This window comes from Solanum dulcamara, chromosome 5, assembly GCF_947179165.1.
Source record: "Solanum dulcamara chromosome 5, daSolDulc1.2, whole genome shotgun sequence".
In the NCBI taxonomy this organism is placed as follows: Eukaryota; Viridiplantae; Streptophyta; class Magnoliopsida; order Solanales; family Solanaceae; genus Solanum; species Solanum dulcamara.
In genome coordinates this window covers 4,641,112-4,667,387 of record NC_077241.1, presented here as the reverse complement: position 1 = coordinate 4,667,387, position 26,276 = coordinate 4,641,112, and the positions used below count along the sequence as shown (strand labels likewise).

The following is a 26,276-nucleotide window of genomic DNA, read 5'->3' as shown; positions in this document are numbered from 1 at the left end:
TGAGCATTTTCAGTAGGGAAACACACAAGAAGATGCAAGTGCAATCAGAGGCTTTTTCCAAATTTAGAGACCCGGCATCAATCAGTAAGCTTTTGAAGTGCCAAATGTATAGTGTTGAGTACGGAGGCATAAAATGAAAACACACAAACTTCCTGAGGTTGGCTTCTTTGCAGTATGGTCTATGGAATGCGATTTGTGAGTCGGTATTCTCATCATCTCCCATGTTAGCTAGCCACTGCTAATGTCACCACTAGCAAATAATATTATCTCTTTAGTATGGTCAGTTCATCCATAAAGCATTGCCAGTGGGAAACAAAGGTAACATACGGTACAACAGTCAAGATTTTATGCTTTGGGAAAAAAAATTGAGGTTGTCTCGACCTGATTTACAGTAAAAAAAGGGAATAGATGAAGATCGCGCGCGCGCACACACTTTACCATACTCCTATTCTTGGAGAAATCTAAGAAAAGACTAAAATTCAAACATAGTAACATAGTATAATGTGTCTGGGTTTTTAGATTCCCAAGAATTTACCCTGCAATCCACGTTAGAGTTGTTAATCAACGGGTTTTGGATTCATCCGACTCCGCTAGATGTTTTTTCACAAAGATAATCAATACTTAACGCAGAACCACAATAATGTCACTAAAATTGTAAACTCAAATATAAAGTTGGAGGAGTTATTTACAACCATGATAACTCAGCGGAAGGCATAAATTTTATGTTTATGTTTAACTTGAAAAGGTCTGGGAATGAGCTCAGGAGTAAAACAATTGAGAACTACAAAGCCTCACCAAAATGAACTCTACTAGTACTATAAATTTACAGGATGGTTTGCTAGTCTTATACATTGGATAATCATGTACTGCTGCTTTTAATTTGACCTCTTCCGGAATTACACAACACCAAAATAAGAGCAAGCAAGAAGGGATGGGAAGAAACTGTACACAAGATGCAGAAAAAAAAAAAGGGGGGGGGGGGGGGGGGGGAAGCATCACATCATGAAGCTTTTTTTGATAAAAGTAATAATAAACCCTTCTACTTATTGAAGGACAATGCATGCCTGTCAAGTGCCAACAAGAGGAGCAGCATAATTTTATGGCCGAAACGTTTCATCAGATGTATGTATCATGGCTAACTTTTCATCTTATGAACCTTGATCCTGCTTGCCATTTGATTCAGCTGTTGTCACGACAGGAGGTTTTGCTAGACCAGATTGCGTTGGAGGAGCTGTCAGTGCATACGTCAATCTGGATGAAGAATTTTCAATCAAACCAGCAACTCCTGCAGCTGCAGATTGGGCATTTGAAGGGAGGAATAGATCATGTCTCTGATCTTTATAAGCAGTCCAAACCTGCATGTTAAAGTTTGATCACAAACTTGGCTTCATTAGATCCAACTTACAACAATGTCTTAACACTTCTTATAATAGTAAGAGTTGGTCCGGACTACATACAACTCAGGTGAAGTGCACAAACAGCCATTTTTAACACCACTCTTTAAATTTCAGCCGTTTTTAAAGAAGTATTTACAAAATGACTCAACGTTTTGTTAGTAAATTATATGTGAACAAAGTTATCCCTCCAAACAATACCGCTGCTTTTCTTCCTACTCTCTTCTTCAGCTACCTGCTTCTAATAAATGTCTAAACCTAGGATAAATGATTTATTTCTTCAACTGATTCAAATTCTCCAAAGAAAAGACTTCACTCTGTATTTTTTCTTCTTTGCTTTCAGCATTTCTTTTCTTTATATCAAACAATTATATACATACAAGAACCTTTTACACAATCTTCACATTAGATTATCAGTAAAAAGAAATAAAATAAGAGACTCTTGGACGTGGTTGAACTCATGAGCAAATGACTAAGGTATATGGATAATACCTGAGTAGAAGTTGAAGGAAATAAAGTTCTGAAATTTACACCACCACATGCAAACTTCAGGATATGGTTTGCATTGTCACAAATGAACTTCAGGACACAAATGTCCTGAAACATAGTAACTTCTGGAAATAATTTGCATTTTCACGAGTTAACTTTAGGACACTGTCCTGAAGTTTGGACTGTAACATGTCAACCTTAGGCTTAGGTTACTCAGTTCAAACTGTTAGATACTTTTACAAAAGGAAAAAGAGTAGATTGCCAGGATTACAAAGGTCTCAACTGATCTCATGTCATAACCTTCTTTATAATATCCTGAAGTTTGAACTGTGAAATTTGCACTGCAGGACATATTGTCCTGAATTTTGAATCACGAATTTAAAACTTCAAGACACAATGTCTTGAATGTTGAACCATGAGTTTGAACTTCATGACATCATGTCCTAAATTTTGAGCCATGAATTTCAATCTTTAGGACATTATGTCTGGAATTTTGAGCTGTGAAATTCTAACTTCAGGACACAATTATTATTATTATTTTTGATAACCGTGGTGTCCACGCACCTCGACCTTCAGGAAACAATTTTGAATCTTCGAATTCTAATTTCAGGACTGCAATATTCATTATTATGCGAATTACCACCACATGTATTAGTTAGACATACCATAAATTATGGCAATATTATTTCAAATTCGACATTATCTCTGTAGCCCCGAACCCAGATGGGCAGGTGTGAATGAAAATGCAACTGTCTTTTGCAATCCAGATGGGGAAAAGGGTAATATGGAAAAAATGGTTCTATGAAGGAGTAGTGATGAGTTTTGCTAGAGAAAATGATCAGTGGATTTGGGTTGGTTAGGTGTGTTTATATAGAGAATGTGTTAAAGAAAACGAGTTTCTGTGTGGGGTGGATAGATGGAAAAAAAGATAAGGAACGATGGATTTTTGTTGTGAAAAGGGCAAAACGGTCTTCAATATTCATTGCAAGTAAAAAATTGATTATTTTTGGTCAACAGTAAAAACATGGGCTAAACACTAAATTATATAATGTAAGACCCTGTAAATGCAAAGCTTGAAAATATCGAAATCCAGACCAAAACCGGAGTGTGGGAACACCCAAGGATTTTAAAGCCAAAAAGCAATTAAATGGACTAGGATGGGCATGGAAGTACTTTGGACAACGGATAAAAGCACGAAACGATTTAAGACTTTAAAGTACGGCAACGACAACTAGAAGTAATGTTTTTGCATGTAAAAGGAGGCTACGGACTAGTACCATATCACATGGTCATGACAATAGGTGTAGAAGGTGTGTTGGAATGATTTAAGGTCTAAGGAAAGCTCTAGCACAATGTTGGGTTGGAAGCTATGCCACAGACTAATATTTCAAATGACCTCACACAAGGTCCAAGTTCAAACAAGCTTATACCTCCCAAAATATAAAGTGTTATGTGGTGAATTACCTATCAAATTAAAGGTCTTTGCGTTTAGTTTCCAACCGTTTTCCATTTGGAACTTCCTACAAGGAGTTATGATCATTTCAAGGGAACGTACCAAAACAGCCAACTGAGTCCGAGCCAACCATGGCCAACGGTTCCAATCATTCCAAAAGGCCCCCGACTGTTCCCAAAGGGCCCCCCACCGTGACCAAGTCCAGCATGTTGAATTTGGGGCTCAAGGACAAGCCCTAACCATAGCCATAGGTTGCCCCCACAGTTGACCCCTAGCCCCTATTTTTACGGTTGTGAAGAGAGACAAAGGGCATATGTTTTGGCCACGTCATTAAGGTTGTCTCCCCTCTCTCTACACCTCCAACTCCTCCCACATTTAAGGTAAGAATTCCCCATTACTTTGGTGTTGAAACCTATCATTCCAATACTAGAATTAACACCTCCTATGGCTAGAACCCATAATTTTTTTAAAAAAATTCCTCAAGTGAAGGATTTGGCTAGGATTTCTTCCTAGAGGTAAGTCTACACCCCTAATCTCACATACATGACTAATTAATAATATTATGATTAATATTTAAGTGTTGATACTTATGTGATGGTGATTGGAAACCATAAGTTCTTGGATTGAATTGATGAATGTTGTAGGCATTTGGGGAGTGATTAAATAGTGGATAGGTTGGTTGGGAGTTAATTATTGGACATGTATGTGTTGAAAGAAGAAGTTAAGTACCTAAGCATGATTTTAGTGTCATCATGGGCATATAGAAGGGTAGTTGGATGAAAGAAACACCATTGATGAAGGCGGTGTGGAATGATGCACACTAGGTGCTTGATGAAATGCATAAATGACTAAAAACCAGTGTTATCAAAGGCGCGCTTAAGCCCTGAAGCGAGGCTCGAAACGTGTTGAGCTCTTTGCCTAGCTTAATGTGCGCTCCAGTGTCATCATCTAGGGTCTAAGACATACTTTTCCTTGCCAATGAACCTCTTCTAAAGAGACGACACTGACCAATATATATTTCAATTTATCGTAATTATTTTTCAATTTCTTTATACATATATTTGTCATTCACGCTTATAAATTGTTAGTCTTGGACTAAACATATATGTTTGTATTTTTTCTCCCTTGGCGCCTTTTTCATTAAAGCCCACACTTTATTTTGCACTTGCGCTTAAAGCCCCAACGAACCTTAGATCTTCTTTGCGCTTCTTGTTTTTGATAACACTGCTCAAAACATTGATTCTCTTGCTAGTATTGACCCAAATGGTTTACTGTGTTGTAGAGTTGGTTAGGCATTGTAGTAATAAACAAAATTGAGATATGTTGTCTAAACTCTTTTCTATAGGGTCGTTTTCCATCACATAAATTTCACGCCTTCCAAATGTGTTTACATATCTATATAGCTTTCCAAATAATGGTGTATAATTGTGGTTGATAAGAGGCCATATGCTATACATTGAATTACTTTACCTAAATGTCAAGAATTGAGTTTTTTCCTGACATCATGACTATGACCATTTCAATGCATCAAATGCCCATGATTTATTCAATTGCGTTTTCCAAAGTATTTCTAACATATTTTTATGACATTCTTTACCAACAATGCTAGATTCTTTCGAATTGAAAAGTATATTATGGACCAATGAGACAAATGAAATGTTTCATTCATAGGTTATGAAAAGGGTCAAAGTTGTCAAATGGGAATTAATATATAGTTAATTGAAAGGGTGTTTTGTCCTAATGTCAAATGCCAGAAACTATGGATGCTGACGTAGGACAAGGATCGTTCTGTTGGTTCGGGCAATTCATTACATTCCTTTAATCAATTATGTATTGCACATATTGCTAGCAAAATATGACATGTCGAGCCATACAGACAATATGGTAAGATGGCTCGGCAGATTGGGCCAAGTTCAAACTCCATGTTACACATATGGTGGTTTTCAGTAACAAAATTAAGTCCCACCAAAAAAGTTATATGTATGCTCAAACCTTAAGTTATGATGTTTTTTAGAAATGAACCTATTTATGATTTTTAAATGGCATATTATTTTTTTGCATGTCATGTTTCTTCTACTGTCTTCTCCCATTCTATGTGAATGACATGCAAATACTACTCCACATGTACTCACGTCCCTTTTTGTCGTGGCGCTGCATCATTTTTATGATGCACGTACTGATTCTCAGAGCAACATAGATTCCTCTACGTTCCTCCCTCGTCCAATCTTTTGGTGAGCCCTATTAAACTTGAGGCATTCTTTTTATGTATTTAGAATATGCAATTATTTTTGGTACAGTAGAGGTCTTGTCACTGATATTTCTCTCATGTACAGTCATAACAACAACATACCCAGCGTAATTCCATAAGTGGGTCTGAAAAGGATTGGGTAAACGCATACCTTATTGGGAGGTAGAGAGGCTATTTCCAATAGATCCTCATGTACTGTCATAGATGTTCCATAAACACACTGGGTAGTGTATACCATGGTGTTTTCATCGATGTCTCATTTTGCAAGAATATATTATTACTTTCAACATCTAAGGACTATGGTATAATGAGATTTCAAAAGTAAAATGCCTTGTATTAGAAATGTATCCCTTGAATTGATTTCACTCATGCATGAATCAGTTTCATAAGTTACATAATGTCGGTTTGCTTGGTCAAAGTTAAGGCATCGGGTGTTGATCCGTCCCACCAAGGTTTGGGGTGTGATAAACGTGGTATCAAAGCACTAGGTTTCAAATGTCCTAGGGAGCCTATGGAACTATGTGTAGTAGAGTCCCTCTTATCAGTGTGTAGTCGAGCACATTTATATTTGGGAGGCTACACGAACTTTTAAGAAGTTATCTATTCCTTCTACTCTAGAACATGTGATTGAGCTTAGACTTCAAGTAACAGTCAATTCCTATTGAATTTCGTCGTATCGAATGTGAAAGCAATGACACAGAAATCTCAAGGCTTAGATGATGACACCACCCTTATAGAAAAATCATGTAGTTTCAAATAGTAATGACTGAGACTCCAGAATGAAGTTGAAAGCAGAATGAAGTGCATGTTGCCCAGGAGGAAATAGTTTTGGGGTTGAATATGAAGACAAACATTAATGATGTATTTAATGAGAATGTGATGACAATATTCTAAGGAGTCATTTGGTGTGAGGTATAAGGAATTATAATCCCAGGATAAAATGTAGCATTATTTTATCCTGTGTTTAGTTGGAAGTATTAGGTAGTCATGAGATTATTTATCTCACTATTTATACCTTAGTGATGGGATAAGTTATCCCATATACATAGTGGGATAACTTATCCAGGGTTAATCCCAGGATAACTTATTTCCAACCAAACGATCCCTAAGGAAGATGTCAAGACTAGTTAAGAAAATATTTAGAAGATATGGTGAGGACATGTTGCAGGGTTATCTTTATGAAATGATAGTCAGGCTATGTTGATGAATCTCAAGGAAAACAATTCGAGAAGTGTTCAATAATCCTGATGTGGGTAAGGGAGCTTACAACAACCCAATGTAGTCCCACAAAGTGGGTATGGAGAGGGTAGAGTTTACGCATACCTTACCTCTACTTCAAGGTAGAGAGGTTGTTTCCAATAGACCCTCGGCTCAAGGAAAAAACAATAGTAACAAAAACAACCTAAATTATAGAAAAAGAAATAATGAAAGTACAAGAAACAATAGATAGTAACAGAATAATACTACAACAAAATAAGAAATGATAATCAAATAAAAGAAACTACAAGAGTACTACTACCACTACTAGTATGACAGGATAAGCTAAACAACACTCGACTACCCACTAACATTCTACCATGAGCCACGACCTCCACAATTTCCAATCTAAATCATGTCCTTGGTAAGCTGGAGCTAGGTCATGTCCTGTCTGATTACTTATCCCCAATTCTTCTTTGGTCTAGCTCTACTTCTCTTGAAACCATCCATGGCTAACCTCTCACACCTCCGCACCAGGGCATCCGCGCACCTCTTTACATGCTCGAACTATCTCAGTCTTGCCTCCCATATTTATCCTCTATCAAAACCACTTATGCCTTATCCCAAATAGCTTTATTTTTGAGCTTATCTCTCCTAATATGGCCACATATTCATTGCTATTCGTAGGATGTGTCGACAGTGTTATCAAAGGCGAAAAGTGCAAAAAAGCTCTAAGGTCCATTGGGGCTTTAAGCGCAGAGCGCAAATATAGTATGGTCTTTAATGAAAAAAGGTGCAAAGGGAGAAAAAGAAACAAATATATATGTTTAGTCCAAGATCAATAATTATAACATGAATGACAAATATATGACTAAAGAAATTGAAAAAAAGGTATGATAAAGTGAATATCAATTGTTTAGTGTCAATTCTTCAAAAGAGGCTCATTGGCAAGGAAAAGTTTGCCTCAGAACCTTAATGACCACACTGAAGCGCACATAAAGCGAGGCGAAGCGCTAAACACGCTTTGAACCTCACTTCAGGGCTTAAGCACGCTTAAAGCGCACCTTTGACAATGCTGTGTATCGGGGAAAAGAGACCGTGCTAGACGAGATCCTAGTGGAATTTTGGAAGAGTGAAGTAGGGCAGGGGTGGAATGGTTGACTAGGTTATTTAATGTTATTTTTACAAAGGGAAAAATGCTTGAGGAATGGAGGTGGAGTACGATGATCCCATTGCACAAGAACATAAGCGACATCCAGAATTGCAATAATTATAGGGGTATTAAGTTGTTGAACCACGAAGGTTTGGAAGAGGGTGGTGGAGATTAAAAAAAAGGTAATGAAAATTGTTAGACTGGGTAAAAAGTCTCACATTGGTTGGGGAATAAGATGGTGGTCTGCTTATATGGACTTGGGCAATCCTCCTCTCATGAGCTAGCTTTTAGGATTGAGTTAAGCCTAAATGCCATATTATGATATGATATCAGAGTCAGCCTCATCGCCGTTTGGGCTTCCGTTCCACGCTTCCGTTGGGCCTGGCGTGAAAGGTGGTGTTAGAGTAGGTAAAAAGAGCCACATTGGTTGGGGAATGGACTGGTTGTCTGCTTATATGGACTTGGGCAATCCTCCCCTTATGAGCTAACTTTTGGGGTGTAAGTTGGGCCAAAGACCTAACTTTATATGGTATCAGAGCGGGGTTCATACCCACTCTCAGTTCACGCTCTAGTTGGGTTTGGGTTTGAAAGGGGGTGTAAGAGTGGGTAAAAAGTCCCACATTGATTGGAGAATGGACTAGTGGTCTGCTTATATGGACTTGGGCAATCCTCCCCTCATGAGCTAGCTTTTGGGGTTGAGCTAGGCCTAGGTGCTATATTATGACAGAGATGAGGGTTAGAAAGGGCGTGTCTATTTTCAAAACCAGTTCGGGTTCATTCCAGGGCATTCAACTACCCATTCATCTTGTAAGTAGACTGATGAAACAGTATGGGGAGAAGAAGAGGGACTTACACATGGTGTTCATCAACCTAAAGAAGGCCTATGTCTAAGTCTCGAGGGAGGCTTTTATGAAATGCTTGGAGGCAAGAGATGCCCATGTGGTATACACTAGGGCGATAAAGGACATGTACGATGGGCCAAAATCCGAGTAAGGACAGTGGGAGAAGACTCAAAACACTTCCCATTAGTGATAGGGTTACACCAAGGATCAACTCTAAGGCCATTTCTGTTTGCCTTAGTGATGGATGAATTGACACGACACAACATATACATGAGGTGCCATGATGTATGCTATTTGCAGATGGCATAGTCTTGATCGACGAGATTTGAAGTAGGAGTCAATGCTATGCTGGAGGTTGGAGGAAAACCCTAGAGTCTAAAGGGTTCAGGTTGAGCAGCACCAAGGCAGAATACTTAGAGTGCAAGTTTAGTGGTGTGGCATAGGAGGCTTGAGTGGAAGTGAGGCTCGATACCCAAGCCATTTAAAAGAGAGGAAGTTTCAAGTCTATTATCCAAGGTAACCGAGAGATTGACAAGGATATTACACATCGTATTGGTGTAGGTGGATGAAATGGAGGCTCGCTTCCAGAGTCTTGTGTGATAGGAAGGTACCACCAAAACTTAAAGGTAAGTTCTATACATAAGTAGTTAGACCGACATTGTTGTATGGAGTGTAGTGTTGGACCCTCAAACGTGGGAAGAAATCCACATTTAGCAAATGATTCTCACAAAGAATCGAGAATAGTAAATCAATTACTATAACAAGTCATATATGAGTTCATGCACAAAGCTTTGGGACATGTGTGCCTAATTTAGAAGCGGCTTAAGCAATTTGGTGTACGACATTGTGTAGTAGTTTGGTTTAGTAGAAAAAATATCCTGATGAGGGGGGTGGAGGAGTAGTGAGGTATGGAAAAGACCCGAGTACAAATGAATTGGACCCTATAAAACACTAAGGAAAGTTGAAGATGCTTTCAACAGTGAGGAAGAGGACTATTTTATAAAAATCAAGAACATGAGCAAACTGTTGCTTACATATACTGATACAGATTGGGCAGTGTCACCCTCAGACTGACTATTTACCTCTGGATACTGCATTATAGTTGGGAAAGTATGGTGTTTGGAAAAGAAACAAAATGTATTTGCAAGATCTAGTGCAGGGGTAGAATATCAGGGTATATCAATAGCTACATATGAACTCATATGGATCAAACTTCCAAAAAATTGAAACTTAGAAACATCAGCCAAATGGAACTTGTGCTTGATAATCAAGATGCATTTCACATTGCATCAAATTCAGTGTTTCATTAGAGGACCTGTAAAGATATGGATCTTGAGCCTAACTCAACCCCAAAGGCTAGTTCAAAGGGAGGAGAATTGCTCAAGCCATATAAAGAGTCCAAGATTCCCTCATCCCACCGATGTGGGAATTAACAACTTGCACATATATTCACAAGCCATTTGGCGGTCACAGAAACAAGTTATATATGTAACAAACTTATCACATGTGATTTGTATGCACCAACTTGAGAGTGAGTGTTAGAATCTTGTTATTGTAGTATAAGAACAATTACTTCCTGTAATTATGTTTTTTTTTAATTCTCTTCCCATTCTTAGAACATGTCAACTTAGCTATTTAAACCCAATAGCTTGAAGGAATAATCAAGTAGTATTATCTTTCAGTTTCTCTCCTTTCTCAGCATTCCCTTCATTTTTCTCTACATAAATAACTTGGTAAACCTCCATACCAGACTCGCTAAAATACTTTCAAGACTGTGAGTCAAAGATTTATTAGGTTTGCACAAGCATGTTCCAAACGATTCTAAATTCACCTTATACCAGCAAGTCAACTTATGTTCCTTTTCTCTAATTCTAGATAAATTCATTCTTTCTTAACAAGTCCAGACGTAACATCCAGAACTGAAGAATTGAGTTCAGTACATGGGGGGAAGCTTCAGAATTTTGAAAAAGTTGTGAACAATAACAAACTGGAATGACAAGCACAAACTGTCTATGTGTTTGGACTTACATTGGAAGCATTTAGTATCTCACGAACTTTAGTACAATGGGCCCCTTCTGCAGCAAAAGCATGCAAAACCTGGATAAGTATTTTTAACACTAGTTAGTAATGGATATCAAGAAATATACAACTGGCAAAAAACATGCAAAGAGCGGGGATGGTTGAACATGTCTTTACAGCAATAAGATACTTCTGAGAAACAACAGTTCAATTGTAAGTGCACAATCACACAAAGATAAAGTTCTCCAATAATGTGCAGTCAACAAGTCCATATGCAATAGAGTAGTGTTATAGGAAGAACTAGTTTAATCGCTTAACATGAGAAGCAACATGAGGCGACAAGATCTCACTTCAAGAAGTGCAGCAACCCTGCCCAATCTGAAAATGGTACAGCAGCATCTACAGTTTTGAACCAGCAACATTTACAGAGGGTGAACCTGTCTAATCTGTAAATGCTGCTGCACCATTTTTTCTTCAGCCACTTCTTCTCGTTGTTTTTCTGCTAAAAACTCCTCAAGCTGCTGCTGCTTTTTTTCTCAACAAAAGAATACTCAAGCTGCCGAGGTATTCTTTTTATTCTTCTCTTGTTATTTTTTTTCTTTTTCTTCTTCTTCGTCTTTGTTTTAATCTTTTGTTGCTCTAAAGTTTTAACAGACTGCAATTGATATAGCTGCATTTTATTTCTTTCATAAAGTCGATCTTCAGTGGATTTTTTTCAATTAAAATAGCTGAAAACTTTAATTCTTTTGCTCTTCACAGATTGTAAATTGCATCACAAGATCAAAAGAAAGACCCAACTTGGACATATGTACATGAAGTGAGTGAGACTGAGAAGATCTCAGTTATATGTCTTTTTTGTAACAAGATTTCAAAAGGGGGAACTTATCACCAATAAATTCATGTCATTGGTAGTAATCCCAAACGTCACAGCTTGTCCAAAATGCCTGCCACATGGGAAGGAAGACTTGAAAGAGTTCATGGATAGACATATTGAGTTAAAAACTCAAATGCAACATCAACAAGTGCACAATATTGATGATGAGGATGGTGAAGCTAATAAGTTGATGCTTCCTAATAAATGAAAAAGGGGGCCAAAAATGTCTTCAAGTTGTGGATCTACCAGTAAGACTAAAGATCCTATAGATTGTTATTGTCCACAAAATCCAGGATATAGGGCAGGGAAAAGTGGTAATCCCCAAAATGTTGCCAAGGAGATTGAAAGGATTGTGTAGTGACAACTTTTATAAGATGGAGTGTATGATGCAAACCCCCCCTTCAATTGTGTCTATCAAACCGACACTTTTGGAGCCTTCATTGAGGCTGTAGGCCAGTTTGGTCCAAGAATGAAGCCCCCCCCACCCCACTTATCATGAAGTTAGAGGTACTTATAGCTAAATAAGGGGAAGAGACCCAAAAAAAAAAAATTGTGGACGAGCTGAAATATAAAGAGGTGGCCTGATCAACTTCACCAACTTTGCATGTAGCTAGGAATGTTTTAAACCAGGAACTATAATTTTATAGCCTTGATGTCCATCAGTCTTGCGCGCACCTGGACTAATTCCACAGGATACCTGCCACCTCCCACTAGCAATATGTACCAAGTAGCTCTATCCATCAAGGCTAGAACATATGGGAAAAAATCACCTAGTGCTTTTGTCTAAGGCGGGATTTGAACCTAAGACCTCATGGTGCTCAACCACTTCATTGACCCCTAGGCCACACCCTTAGGTGCTAAACCAGGAACTGTTTTATGATAACAAAGTGAGGGATTTATTAGATGAAGAAGTGTGGAAGAAATTATATGATTGTATTGAGAAGTTGATCCCTAGTGCTTCTGAATAAGATAAAATTACAAATCAAATTTAGTACTTACAAGAATGCTAAGGGCCTTTTTGGGCGTCCAATGGCTATTAGACAGAAAGATGAGGTCACCAGGTGGGAAAGTGCTTCTATGTTTCTTTATAGCTCTAACTTTTAAGTTATTTTTTTTTTACTTATTGACTTTCGAATATTTTTTCTACACTTCTACTTCTACAATTGAATGGTTGAAGGATTATGGTTCCTCCACTCCAGAGTTACAAAAGTTTGCCGTCACAGATTGATATCTACCCTGTAGCTGATCAGGGATGTGAGCGAATTGGAGTGTGTTTGAACATGTATGAAGAAAGATTTAGTATATTGATAACTAAATTCTATCTCAATTGTATTTAGTATATTGATAACTAAATTCTATCGCAATTGTTCTAACTCCTACTAATTACTTGCCACAACTTAATTGTAGTACCAAGAAGAGGAATAGACTTGCCCTAAAGAGCCTCAATGATCAAGTGTTCATTTATTACAATAGAATATTGAGGAGCCGTAACAATGCTCGCAATGTAATTGATCCAATTTGGTTGGATTATATTAGTGAGGCTAATGAATGGCTAATTGGAGTCCCTGAAAAATCATGAAGATGAAGAAATATTTGATGGGGATTCTAATTTCACTAGGTGTGATGTTGCGGAGGCACGTGGAGTTGGGGAGAGCGTTTTTGGTTATAGAGAGAGTACTTCAAGTTAAAGCTCACATAGGAGGAGAAAAGAAGTAGTTATGAGTTTATCCCCAATTGATGAAAAAAAAAGAGGAGAAATATAATGATGATGATGGAATTAGATATTTTGACAAACTTGTAGAAGAATGTTGATCTATTTATGTTTTAGTTTTGATTTTAATTGCCCGAGGGTCTTTCAGAAACAACTTCTCTATCTCCATGAGGCAGTGGTAAGGTCTGCGCACATCTTACCCTCCCAGACCCCACTTGTGGGATTTCACTGGGTATGTTGTTGTTTTGATTTTAATTGTCCTATGGAGAATTTTGTGTTGTCTATCTTTTAGTTTTTAAATTGAATATTTGCTTACATGTATTGTCTCTGGGCAAATTGTTTTTTTTTAAAGAAAAATTGCACTTCACTTCGAGGAAGCAGTTCTTCGTTTCATGCTTTAAGCAAAGCGGGGCCTTGTCGCTTCACGCTCTCAAAAACGCTGCAAAAGTAAAAGTTTAAAGTCCTAAGAAAGGCTTTCAAAAAGGGTGTATTGACGTAAAAAATCTAATCATGCTTTAGAGTTGCAGCTCTAACTGAGCTTTGCTGGTTCAAACTTGCCTCATTAAACAAGCTCAAGTTAAAGTGTGAACTCTGCTAAGCCATGTGTCTATGAGGTCGAGCTTGAGCTCATTGAGAAATTAACTAATATCAAGCTAGGCCTAATTTGGGTGACACGTAGATGAATCAATATTTTTATACAAACAACACATATTACATGCTAAATATCATGGCAAATGGAAATGCCTACAAAGTAAAAATGATGCATAAAACACTAAATCAAACAAATAACTTATTTTCACAAAGTAATTAGCCCAAGTTAAATGTCCTATATATGAGCCATGCCAAGTTTTTCGGAGCTAAGCCCATTATTGATAATCAAGCTTGAAAGTTGTGAAATCAGCACAATTTGCTTATTATACAAACAAGCCGATTTTTGAGCTTCAAATTGAGTCAAACTTTATTTGTGGACATATCAGTCAAAATACATAAAAATCTGCCAACATTTGATCAAACTCATAAGCACAAATCAGATCATAACCAAAAAATGATAACTAGCACTGCTACAAAATAGAATATCATCACCACAAAGAAATTTACAATATTCAGAAGGGAGATTTCACCCTCAAATGCAAGAACTTTATTTAGGAAAACCAACTAAGAATTTCATTCCACAGTGATCATATCATCAATTGACTTTTACAGGTTTACAAAGCATGAACCTAAAGGGACAGAATCTTAAAGCACAGGAAATTGCCTGTTATGAGATGACACAGGAATTACTCCCAGATACTTAAAACAAGAAAAAGTAGACTGCAAATCATGCAAATCAAGTAAGAGTAATAAGATACGCTGACCTCAACTGCAAGCACCTTGCCAATGGATGCTTCAGACTCATTCCATTGCATCTGGGAGTGAAGCCCATTTCTTCCTGCAGCCCTCCAATCAAGAAGGCCCAGGAGTACTTCAACAAGTCCAACCCTATTTAATAGAAACCAATTTGAGTGTAAGTAAGAGAAAGAGGGAGAAGGAAAGGTACAAAGAATATCCTTTTCAGACTGAATAAATTCATTAAGGTCAGTTCAGAGTTTGCTAATCTTGCATCCAACAGTGTGACCACTTAATAATTGGAGTGATTTGAAAGCCATGCGGTCTTAGTTTCACAGCAGAGGCAAACACACTAGGTGATTTTTAGAGCATAACTTGGGGGTTTAAGGTGACAAACATTGGAGACCTAGGAAGAACATTGAGGTTACATTTTCAGACATCCTTTGATCATTATAACATGTTTGGATCATGAATCTAATACCAAAATCATGGGATTGTAGTAGGTCTCTTGCCTTGGGGAAAACGCTCAATTGACCATCAAATTTTTCTTTATGACAATGCAATTGACAACCAATTTCCAATCAAAATAAGATTTTGATCATGGATTCGGAATCCTAGTCATGGGCTTCGCAGGATTTATCAAATTCTGAGTCCGTTGATTGGATGGTGATTTTACCTGGTATTGAAAAATGAATCAAACCACTGTATATGGGTAGTTTCTCTTCAAGATTCGCCATATACTTGGACTCCTCTAGGTGAGGACTACCCGTTGGACTGTTTACGCAGATTCGGTGCAGGTTGACCTGATCTACCAGACTTTGACTTCGACCAGGATCCCCAAAAATGGCTATTCTGAAGTTTTGATCACTCTGAGCGTGATTTTGAATAGATGGAGACCATTGGAGATCGTTTAGATCAGTTTGAGCATTTCAAGTGAAGTAAGGATTCGCGTTTTCAAGGCAAGTTAGACTTAGATTCTAAGTTCGCTTGCTTTTCCTGTAAAGCATGTTATATGTGTTGCTTGTATGCATTTAAACCATCTAGTTCATGTGAGGCAAGCATGAGCTAAATCAGACAGTTTTGAAGTATCTAGAGTTGACCGTGAAGGGTCCTAGGGTGAGTTCTCACACGATTTGAATCTCTTAGCAAATTCAGTGTTATTACATGATATTGCTTAGCTGTTTCACACGATTTATTGTTCTTTTAGTTTAAGTTTATTGAATCTTCCCATGATATTGTTTAACTTGTCTTGTCATTCATTCAATTCACAGAAGTTATGTTGCATCTTTCTGTGATTATTGATTAGTTTTTAGCATGCCTTATCATTATGTCAGTAGATCATACATTGCCTGAGCATGATGATGTCCTCAGCCAGTAATAGTGCAAAAATTACCGAGACCCCGGCAAGATACATAGTCTATAGACTTATCAGTTTCAAAAAAAATTACGGAGCCAGGCAAGATACGTAGTCCATAGACTGCGATAAGTCGGTAACCGTGAGACTAGTGCTCCTGAAGACGGGGTACGACACAGTGTTTTGAGAGGCGTGAGGCGAGGTGAAGCGTGAGATTCTCGCTTTTCTGGATTGAGGTGAGAAAGGCGATGAGGCAACCCTGAGGCGATGAGGCGCTGATGCAACTTGAAGTGTAGCTTTTCTTTTCAAATAACAGAACTTAAAAGTCATAACTTAATTTAGGGTTTTTGGTCAGACCCAGTCACACAGCTCTTGTTCCTTTTGCCCCCTTACAGTCCCAGCCCTTCTTCCTTCAGGAATTCTCTGTTCTTCTTTCTTCTACTTCTTTCTTTTCTTTCTTTCTTCTTTCTACTTCTTTCTTTTCTTTCTTTCTTCTTTCTACTTCTTTCTTTTCTATCTCTTTTCCGGGCCAGCAGAACCTCTTTTTTCTTCTCTTTTTCCAGCAGAACAGAACCTCTGTTTCTTCCTTTTTATGTTCAAATTTTTTTTCATTGTTCTTTTCAATTCAGTTTTTGTTGCATAATAATTAAAACATTTTTTTCCTTTAAACAGAAAATTTCAATGGCATCATCTGGTGGTGGTAGTTTTTCAATTGAAATATTTGCTAATATGTTATTGTTACTGTTTTTGAAAATGGTAACTTCTTCATCTATATATCCACAGGTATATTACATCAATGTAGCCCCCCCTTCCAAAACGTATAATATGTTATTGTTATTGAGGTTTTGGTAACTTATACATGTAAATTTAATGTTTTATGTTTTTTGTATTAATTGACGCTTCACTTCAAAAAGCTCGCCTATTGCCTAAGTGAAGCGGTCCCTTGTCGTGTTTTGATGCCTCGCGCCTTCCAAAACACCAGTAAGACATGAGAAGAGACATTCCATGTCCTGTGAGCAGTTACGAAATCATGTTTTACTTTGTTATTTGTACTCATGATTTCAGATTCAGTTGTTTTACCAATATATTACTTCTATACTTGTATTGTTTTGCATTCATTACACTTATGCACGGCTAGAACAGGAATAGGAACAAGAATAGTATATAGAATCATAACTGGAAAAGGATTAATATAGAATTCTACTTGGAAAAGGATTGTCGTCATTGTACTATAGTGTCTATAAATAGGGTCTCAGTGTAATAATGTAAATACATAATTAAATAACATTTTTTCTCCTATATTTATCACAAGGTATGGGAAAATTAGGTCAAAACAGCCATCGTGCATCAAATTACGACGACTTTCTAGGGTTGTGTTGCGTCAACCCTGTATCTGTCAGTATAGCGAAAACCAACACCACCACGGGGTCCCCCAGCCTCTAGCGACCATAACCAACAAAATCTCATCGGTAGAAAACCTTCCACGTGCCCCCACGTACAATCAGAAGCAGCCTTTTCTGACGAAATCTACAACACGCGTCGCGCGCGTGAGCCTCTTTCTTGCCACTTTTTTCGAAAAGTATCAATGTGCATCACTCCAGTGAAATCAACCGTCATTGTCCAAATTTCAATGACTACTCGCAACTTTCTCTATTAACGTTGGTGTTGTGCAAAATCCAACACCACCACAAGGTCCAACAACCTCCGGTGACCAAAGCCCAACCAACGTCACCAATCGAAGATCCCTCACGTGTGCTAGATCTAGGGTTCCAGCGACTGCGTCAGTACCACGCATTGGTGCCTGTTCTAGCGACTTTCTTGTTCAATACCGACTCATCACTTGATTCCACGATGATCCATACATTTTATACTGAATTTCGAGCATTTTCCGGTGACCACTGCAATGTTTCCAACCGATATGAGTTTACCAACAGTGTTTTCTCTTTGTTTCAAATTCACTTTGCCAAAGGGTATACTCATATACTTGGGTTGAATTCCAGTGATACTTTCTATCCCGTGGCTTAAAAATAGCCTATGCTCTTCTTCTATCTATGGTTGTCGTTCGCCATTGTTCTCTTCAATTGGAGATTAAGAATGTTTTTCTTCACAGTGATCTTGAGGAAGAAGTCTATATGGAGCAATCACCTGGTTTTGTTGCTCAGGGGTGTCTAGTAGCCATGTATGTCGATTGCAAAAGTCATTCTATGATCTGAAACAGTCTTCTTGAGCTTGATTTGGGAAGTTCAGCACAGTAATTTAGAAGTTTGGCATGAATCGTAATGGAACCGAAAACAGTGTTTAATCGGCATTCTACACCAAATCTGTGTATTTATTTAGTGGTTTACATTGACGATATCATTATCACTGGCAATGATCAAGATGGTATCACTAATTTGAAGCAACATCTCTTTTAGCATTTCCAAACTAAAGACCTCGGCAGACGAAGAATTTTCTAGGTATTTCGAGCTGCAACTATTTTGTACTCAGATATAGTAGCTCCATGACTTAGTTCTTGTTTGGCTTAGCTTATTAAAAACAGCCTATAAGCCCCAAAAAAATAACCCAACTTATTTTTTTGGCTTATAAGCTGCTTTTAGCTTATAAGCTAAGTTGGTCAGCCAAACACTCAAAAAAGCTGAGTTGTTTTCAGCAACTTATAAGCCAATCCAAACGGGCTCTTAGTCTTTTCAATGGGTTTATGGATATTGTTCGAATATTTTCGTTATGCTTCTGCGACTTATCTATATTAGACGGTTCAGTATCATTTCTTTCGAATCTTCTTCTACTCTTTCAACATGTTTAGCTTAAAGGGTTCACCTAATGGATAGTCGCTTATTGGGTGCCCTGTCGAGACCTAGATGCCAAATTTAGTTCATGACAATTCTTTTACAATCTTCATAACATCCCCTCCTAATTCAGGCTCTTGAAAGCAAAAATAATCAGCTTTCCAACTACGTATCAAGCTCTTAATCTCAATTTTCATTAATCTCTCAAAAGCTTCTTTCTCGCAACCTTGAAAGTTCACTCCAAATACCTTGCTTAATCTCAGTCTTTCCCTTCCTTTTCATCTTTTATATTTCCTTCTCCCTTTTCATAATAGGTTCTCCATCATAGCTCGTTACTTGTCCTCTCAAAAGTGGTGAGAAAGAGTTAGCCGCTAACTCTTCATTAAAACGATCGAGTCTAGGCCTTACTATTAACTCCTTCAGCGTCGTATCTTCCGAAAAACATTGGGCCAAAATATGTAGGCCTAGTGCCTTCTTACTAATGGCCAGTCCTATTTCCTGTATTGTGGTCACTGTTAAAACCTATTCTCACGTGATGAGTCACATGTGAGTTCAAGAAGTTTAACATTTGAAACAGCCTTCAGTCTAAAGGGTCCATCTTCTACAGCACTGGTTCTCACATGCAGCTTACACCACTTAAATTGAGAAAATAATCTCTTCAAATTCCACTTTCACCACTTCTGGAACTGAATCTCCATCCCCTCTCACCTTCAACCTTGCCCATTATGAATGGTTCCTAACTTCCATCTCCTCTCCTTTGTTTCTACCAGGCACCGCAATGATCACCGACTTCTTTGAACACCTTCTGAGAAAATAAATAAACTGAGAGTCATACTAGCCTGGTCCTCGCTTGGTTCACCTTATTGAATTTCAAGATAGAACCTACTATCAGTTTCCACCATTGCAGATGAAACTTATGATGAAAGCCAATTTAAAGTAGGTTCACTCCTCTACCTTCTTCTGGCTAAACCTGCCAACAGCATTGGTTCAAAGCTTCACCCAGTGGACTATGTCACTTACTCCTTTGGGGATCTATTGTAACAAAAGAAAAAATGCCGACAACATATTATAAAGCCAACTTTCATAAAATAGTACTTGATCAAGACTCGGTCATTTCCAACACATTGCCTATAGCTTCCTATGAGAAACAAGTGTCCAGCTTACTTTCAGAACCAAACAAAATCGGTGACAACGTTTTTTTTACAGGTGAAATTTATGACAAGAATTACCATAATTATATTCTGAAAAGCAATTAGTGCAACTCCCCGATATACAAAACTAATTCCTAATTTGTACAAGCATAAGTACGAAAATTAAGCAATTAGTGCAACTCCAAGATATAGAAGACTAATTTTTAATTAGTACAAGCCAAAGTACGAAAATTAACTTTTCACTCCTCCATCTTCTTTAGGCTAAACCTAACAATAGCATTGGTTCAAAGCTGCACCTGGTGGACTATGCATTACTTAGAGCATGTTTGGATGGGCTTATAACTTATGGCTTTTGGCTTAATTTTTGTTATTTTGGCTTAAAATAAGTGCTAAAAAGCACTTTTTTATCTCTCTCAAACGAAGTACTTCAAAGCTATTTAAGCTTACAACCACCTAAAATAAGTCAATCCAAACAGGCTCTTAATCTTTGGGGATATATTTTAACAGACGAAAACATGAATACATATCATAAAGCACACTTCCATAAAATAGTACTTGATCATGACTCGGTGATTTCCAACACATTGCCTATAGATTTATATGAGAAAAGACTCCAACTTACTTTCAGAACCAAGTAGAATCTGTGAAAAAGAATTATTATTTTTTGATACGTGAAATTTGGGACAAGGAATTATCACAGTTATATTCTGGAAAGCAATTAGTGCAACTCCAAGATATAGAAAACTAGTTTTTAATCTGTACAAATCTAAGTACGAAAATTAACTTTCGACATAGTTAAATTATGTACTCACTTGAGTCCTTGAGCAACCAACGCATCCCTAGCCCGGTTTCCAGCAACGACTACACGTTTTAGTGTTTCAAGAGCTAGAATACTTCCACCTTGCCATCCAATAGCTTTCATCAAAAGGGGAACAACCTGAAACAGCCACCAAAGGCACAAATGATAGTTAAAGCAGGACCTTGCAGCAAAGTATTTTGTTTTAAGTATTTTAAACAGCAGAAACCGAGAAACAAAAATCAATTAACTTATTCTAAGTTATGCATTGGTAAAGCACATACCTGGGGTGTCCCAACACTAGTAGCTGCCATAGCTTCAGCACACGTTGTACTTCCTGCAAGTTGATGCAGAACACGCAAACAACTTAGACGCACACGCTCTTGTAGAGTTGGTGAAGGGGGCTGCTTTGAGCTACTATCATCTTCCTTGGAGTAGTCGACATTTTTCACTTCCCCGATGGCCATTGTTTCTCTTCTCCCTTCATACGCCACTGCAGACACAAGTTTTGGCACATATCCTAAAAATCCAACATGATCTGCAAGAGCAGGGTGCACACGCAATAATGACACCAGAGCAGCAGATAGAAGCAGAGGAAGTTCGGGGTCAACAGATTCGACATCATAATGTGTCGCAGCGATTGATGAAAGATACTGATCCAATAGTCCTTCCAAAAACCGCTTCGGATTTCTAAGAGGAAACTTTGGATCTTTTAAGAATAATCTAACATAGATTCCTCCAACCTACATCACAATAAAAATTCTCCATTAAACAAAAAAGAGTAGTCATTGAAAATGGTGCCAAATGTTGCAATTTATCAATCAATACCTGAGGCTCATCTCTCATTTCCTGTTGGCCGGTTGCCTGCTCAGGTACATCCCAATCAACAACACTGCCTTTCATCTGTTCACGGTATAGTTCTGATGCCATGGTCGCAATTTGAGCAGACAGAGAAGCAGCCATTGCTGGAGTCCACACGAGTTCTGGAGTCTCTGTCGTTTGTTCAAGAATGCTCACAACAGCTTCACCAGGACCATCCTTGATGACAGATACCAAGCCATCAGGAAGAAACCTAGCCAGAGTTATAGCAACTCTAGGTCCATGCATTGGCTGCCCAACAAGTTTTCCCAACAATGACGAAGCAGCTGCTCTTTGCTGCAGAGGAACTTCTGCACAACATTATTCAATATTTTTAGACCGTCTGGGATATTGATCTAGAAGAGAATGCCAGGAAAACAAATTACCTTGCAAAGGCAGGAGAAGTTCGAGAATGTAGAGAACTCCACCATGTTTTGCAGCTGCCCATGCAAGCTCTGGTGTGCTAGCTAAAGCATACAGAACATGCAGAGCTCCTTCGCGACAGCTAGGAGAGGAGTGAAGCATTTGTAATAGAAGGAGCAGACTGGATCCATCAGACACAATTGCATCCAAGCAAGGAGCATGTGTTGTCAAGCGTGACAGGACACTCAGACACAGTTGAGGGACATTGGTTGTTGAAGTAACAGGAACAGCAAAGCATTCAAAAATTGGTAATAATTTTTCTTTCACAGAAAAAACTGATGCCAAATCTGGGGTGCTTGTCAGGAGATTCTGAAGAAAGAATAGCATATGTCAAACATCACATCACCACATTCAACAGGACAAATGATTCCTATGTGTACCTGGAGTGCGGTTAGAGCAAAGAGAAATTTATTAACCAATTCATTTTCCTCTTTCTTCATCTGTTTCACATCTGAAGGAGTTGAATCATCATTAGATAGCTGCTCTTCACTATGTGGTCCATTAATCGTATCATTTTCGAACTCTGATGTCCCAGTGCTTGAAGGAGTATCTGTTCCCACTGCAGCGTCACTCCGTACGAGACATGATATAAAATCAACAAGAGCAACACAGAATACCTCAGGTTCACTAGTTTCATAATACGGTTGGTCATTGTACACTCTCAAGTATACATTTCCAACAAAAAGTTCTTTCGACAATGCTTCATATGTGAAGGAATGCAAATCTTTCAGGTCAAATGAACCATCAGGACCCTGGCTATCACGCTGCTTGTCAACAAACTTTAACAGTTCTGCGCGGGTTGAAGTGTTCCAAATTATCTGCATTCGGAAGCAATGGCAAATTGAGATGGACCATTTAAATCAGAATGAGCATTTTCAGACAAGAAAAATAAAATGGAGAGGGAAGGAGGAAAACAAACAATATATCAACAACAATAGAGTTTATGAATGCAATATGGAAAGCAACATTTCAAGTCCATCTAAACGATGTCATTCATGTACAGAGAGAGTTTCTCAAGAACAGCCTTGTCAAACAAAAACAAGAAAAGGAAAAACGCTCAAGAGCCTTTAAGAGGTAGAAAATACTCTTGTTCAAATTAGGACTAACTCTCACAATCTGCCTCAGTATGGAGTAATTGGGTGCATTTTGTGGTGAACCATGTTTTTGTTACTCCCCGCAGGAGAAAATGAATCTCCTGCAGCACTAGACAAATGAGAAATAATAATAAAATGGAGGCAACCCTCATTTAAAAAAGTTACCCTTAACCTCAGGAAAGCTGTAAAAGAAAAAAGCTCAGTTCTGCATATGCAATAGAAAGATACACCAAGTAAACTTAAAGATCTGCAGCAATCACCTCTGGGATCTCCAAGTTTGAATTTAGTTTGGATAACAAGTCTTTGAGAGATTTATCTTTCAGCATACTTGCAAGCTTTGGTGTCAGCAATGCTCTAAGCGCATCAGCTGCAACCATATTATATGGTGTCTGATTCTCATCAGTACCCAAACCACTGAGTCTTGCCAAAGCCTGAGCTGACCGTACAGCATGCATATTCTTTGCAATTTGAACACTAACACCAACACCATGAGCTTCAGATTTTTCCGCCTCTTCTGCAGTAGAATCATACTGAAACAACAGTGGCAACAGGTACCTAAAGCCAACAAGCATAAGAAATTAAATATCAATGAGTTAAAAAGAAAAGTATAAATAATCCAACTCAAGAAACCAGGCATTAGATTTTACTGCATCCATCCTATGTGACAAGTTGGACCTTAGAGGTCAAATTTCTTGGTTTGAGAGGGCCCTTGAAGAGAAAGAGAGGAAGATAGAAGGAGAGGCTTTTGATAGATTGAAGGGTAAGAGAGGAAGATAGAAGGAGAGGCTTTTGATAGATTGGAGGGTAGAGTCGCAACCTCTGTCTCAATTCTGATCCCCCTTCATGGTTTTGACTATGATATTTTATTTAATTTTATATCTATTTCTATAAATATGATTCTCTGATCTATTAGGTAAGTAAATTAATAAATCTAAGCATCGTGATAGACAGACTTTTAAATAAAGTACTTAAATTTTTCATGTTTTATTTTTCCAGACAATTAATCCAATTTAGATTTTATAAAAACAGCAATACCTCACCAGTTGAGTAATCCACATAAAAATGGATTGGAGTAATATATTTTAGATAACTAGAAATGCAATGTGTACAAAATAGTTGCTATTTTCTGATACACAAAACCATCATAAAGCAAAGAATACCAAGTATTTTAAATTTGATAACTGGTTGCTTGAACAAAATGGATTTGTGGATATGGTGGAGAGTTGGTGGTCCTCCATTATTGTAGAAGTTAGTCTGGACTTCATTCTTGCTAAAAAGCTGAAGATATTGAAACTGAAATTGAAAGAGTGGTCTAAAGAGGCAGCTGAGAATTATGAAACCAGGAAAAAGGATCTACAGGAAAAGATTGAAAACATGGATAGAATTGTGGAAGATAGGGAGTTTTTTAAAAATAAAAGAAAAGAAAAGAAAAGAAGATAAGGAGTTGCTGAAGAAGAAATATTAGAAAAAGATAGCATTCTAATGGAAATGGAGGACATGTTCAAAGCGGAGGAGACAGATATCCAGAGTTTTATGGCTGAAGCAAGGGGACAAAAACACCAATTGTATCAGAAAATGGCCAATGCCCATAGAAGATACAATCACATTGACAACATAGTAGTGGAAAGGACAACCTTGGAGGAACCAGAGAGATACAACAACAACAACCCAGACGTGGGGTCTGGGGAGGGTAGAGTGTACGCAGACCTTACTCCTACCAAGGTAGGACGGCTGTTTCCGGGAGACCCTCGGCTCAATAAAAGCATAAAAAGAGGTCAGATACGGTTAAGAAATTCAAAGCTCTATGGGATAACAAATAACGAAAGTGTCACAGATAAAATAGAGTAATCAAAGTATAGAAAGTATTATATAATAACAGAAATAACAGAAATCAGAGCACAAGAAATCGTAATGCACTAGTACGCCTACGAGTAGGGAAAAATAACGAGACTATGTACTAGCCTTCTACCCTAATGTGTGTCCTCCACACCCTCCTATCTAAGGTCATGTCCTCTGTAACCTGTAACTGTGTCATGTCCTGTCTAATCACCTCTCCCCAATACTTCTTCAGCCTACCCCTACCTCTTCTGAAACCATCCATGGCCAACCTCTCACACCTCCGCACTGGGGCACTTGTGTCTCTCTTCTTCACATGCCCAAACCATCTCAGTCGCATTTCCCGCATCTTGTCTTCCACCGAGGTCACTCCCACCTTGTTCCGAATAGCCTCATTTCTAATCATGTCGCTCCTGGTGTGCCCACACATCTATCTCAACATTCTCATCTCGGCAATTTTCATCTTTTAAACGTGAGAGGTCTTAACTGGCCAGCACTCCGCCCCATACAACATAGCCGGTCTAACAACCACTCTGTAGAACTTGCCCTTAAGTTGTGGTGGCACCTTCTTGTCACATAGCACTCCGGAAGCGAGTCTCCATTTCGTCCACCCTGCCCTAATACGATGTGTGACATCGTCGTCAATCTCCCTGTTGCATTGCATGATAGACCCAAGATACTTGAAACTACTTCTCTTTTGGATGGCCTGGGTACCAAGCCTAACTTCCACGCCAACCTCTTGGGGTGTTCCACTGACCTTGCACTCTAAGTACTCTATCTTGGTCCTACTCAGCTTAAACCCTTTAGACTCCAAGGTATGTCTACAATCCTCCAGCTTAGCGTTAACACCGCTACGAGTTTCATCGATCAGGACTATGTCATCCGTGAAAAGCATACACCATGGCACCTCACCTTGAATTTGTCGCGTCAATCCATCCATCACCAAGGCAAATAAAAACGGAATAAGAGTTGATCCTTGATGCAACCCCATCACAACTGGAAAGTGCTCTGAGTCCCCTCCTACTGTCCTTACCCTAGTTTTGGCACCCTCATACATGTCCTTGATCACCCTAATGTACGCCACGGGTACCAGAGAGATAAAAAAAATAAAATCATGGATTTCTATGAGAAACTATACACTGAACTAGAAGTTTTGGAAACCATCGCATAATATGAGTGATTCAATAAAGATTTCTCGAGTGATCAACAAAGATTTCTCACGAGAAAAATGCATGGCTACAAAGACCTTTCAGAGAGGAGAGGTATATAAAT

General features: G+C 38.3%; 1 protein-coding gene across 4 annotated transcripts in view; it reads right to left on the bottom strand.

Moving 5' to 3' along the window:
- Nucleotides 1-766: 766 nt before the first annotated feature.
- The window catches only part of LOC129888843 (dnaJ homolog subfamily C GRV2), a 66,233-nt gene continuing 40,723 nt past the window's right edge, over nucleotides 767-26,276 (bottom strand). For 3 of the 4 annotated variants that reach the window (XM_055963877.1, XM_055963881.1, XM_055963878.1), the window contains 9 exons: nucleotides 23,429-23,723; nucleotides 22,455-22,892; nucleotides 22,038-22,383; nucleotides 21,622-21,962; nucleotides 21,078-21,536; nucleotides 20,810-20,934; nucleotides 14,736-14,859; nucleotides 10,805-10,873; nucleotides 767-1,355 (listed from right to left, as the gene is read on the bottom strand). In XM_055963877.1, the coding sequence (XP_055819852.1) occupies nucleotides 1,149-1,355; nucleotides 10,805-10,873; nucleotides 14,736-14,859; nucleotides 20,810-20,934; nucleotides 21,078-21,536; nucleotides 21,622-21,962; nucleotides 22,038-22,383; nucleotides 22,455-22,892; nucleotides 23,429-23,723 (2,404 nt within the window). In that variant the 3' untranslated portion in view covers nucleotides 767-1,148. The remainder of the gene's footprint in view (nucleotides 1,356-10,804; nucleotides 10,874-14,735; nucleotides 14,860-20,809; nucleotides 20,935-21,077; nucleotides 21,537-21,621; nucleotides 21,963-22,037; nucleotides 22,384-22,454; nucleotides 22,893-23,428; nucleotides 23,724-26,276) is intronic. The other variant, XM_055963880.1, reaches the window with a different exon arrangement.